The following is a 1,088-nucleotide window of genomic DNA, read 5'->3' as shown; positions in this document are numbered from 1 at the left end:
AGCAGGCCTCAGTATTCAATTTGCAAATGCCCCTTCCAAATGCCATGACTGAATAAAACTTAATTATTTCTCCCCAAGAAAACCAAGGGCCACGGGTAAGCCATGACCCTCTTGTTCTCATACACAAAGGAAAAAAATGACAGTGCATATCTGGACTTATCTGTCCTCCACCAACATCCATCCCTAAGCCCCATCTGGGCACACAAGTTCCCAATACGAGCCTGGGGTTTCCTGTCTTTGAGTCACACCTGGGCACTTCTAGCTGTACCCAAAACTACCAGTACTCTGAATTTCAAGCTTCACTTGAGCCCTTACATCCTCCGCAGTCTTTCTGTCTCTTTCCATGTTTGCCACAGAGGGGTATCTTGCATTAGCAGAAAAAGCAGAAGCTAATGGTGATGAGGGAAATAAATAAAAAGCTTGGTTCTGCTGTTTGGTCAGGCATCTTACCGGTCACCACAGGGTACGTCTGGGGTCCTGACACATTTGTCCCCAGGTCTGGGTTAGCAGAGGTGGATAGACTTGATTTGACTTCATCGAGACCAGGGGTCAGAGCTGGGAGGGAGTACTCATTACCCTGGGGAAGAGAGGAGAAAGACAGCTCGCTATTGATGTGCTGGGAGAAAGGGAAGGGTTGTACAGATGGGGGGGAGGAAGAGGAGAGATGCAAACCCCTGCACAGATGGGAGAGGAGGAGGAGGTGGAGGAGGAGGAAACAGAGAAGATGAAGTGACAAGAGGGTTGCAGGGGGATTCCTGGGATGAACTATCTCACCCGCCTGTGTGTCACTGTGAAGAGGAAAAGGGGTGAGAGATCTGGCCCGTTACCAGTGGTGTGAATGAGCCTTCGTTCAGTGCTGTGAGGATGGGGATGGTTGCCTGTACCAGTCCAGGGGAGAAGAAAAGGGAAATCCATGTCCCCTCCTCTTGGCTGAGCATAGGCAGGAGATGTTTGTCCTAGTGACAAGGACAGCTGGGGCAGAGGACTGCAATGACATGACTAGGACAGGCAGGCTGTAGGAAGCAGCCAGTGTTGGTCCACTGTAGCCAGGCTCTCTGCTGAGTCGTCTGCCTCCCCTCCGCTGTTAC

The 1,088-nt window shown here is 51.1% G+C and overlaps 1 protein-coding gene across 1 annotated transcript in view; it reads right to left on the bottom strand.

Annotated features, from left to right (window-relative positions):
• Window positions 1-1,088, bottom strand: part of LOC104498523 (paired box protein Pax-2-A-like) — a gene marked incomplete at both ends in the record, with an annotated part of 51,909 nt that overhangs the window by 24,500 nt on the left and 26,321 nt on the right. Inside the window, one exon of the mRNA XM_010141917.1 lies at window positions 451-577. Within this exon, the coding sequence (XP_010140219.1) occupies window positions 451-577 (127 nt within the window). The remainder of the gene's footprint in view (window positions 1-450; window positions 578-1,088) is intronic.

Source organism: Buceros rhinoceros, unplaced genomic scaffold (genome assembly GCF_000710305.1).
Source record: "Buceros rhinoceros silvestris isolate BGI_N320 unplaced genomic scaffold, ASM71030v1 scaffold10328, whole genome shotgun sequence".
Classification (NCBI taxonomy): Eukaryota; Metazoa; Chordata; class Aves; order Bucerotiformes; family Bucerotidae; genus Buceros; species Buceros rhinoceros.
This window is presented reverse-complemented; position numbering and strand designations above follow the sequence as displayed.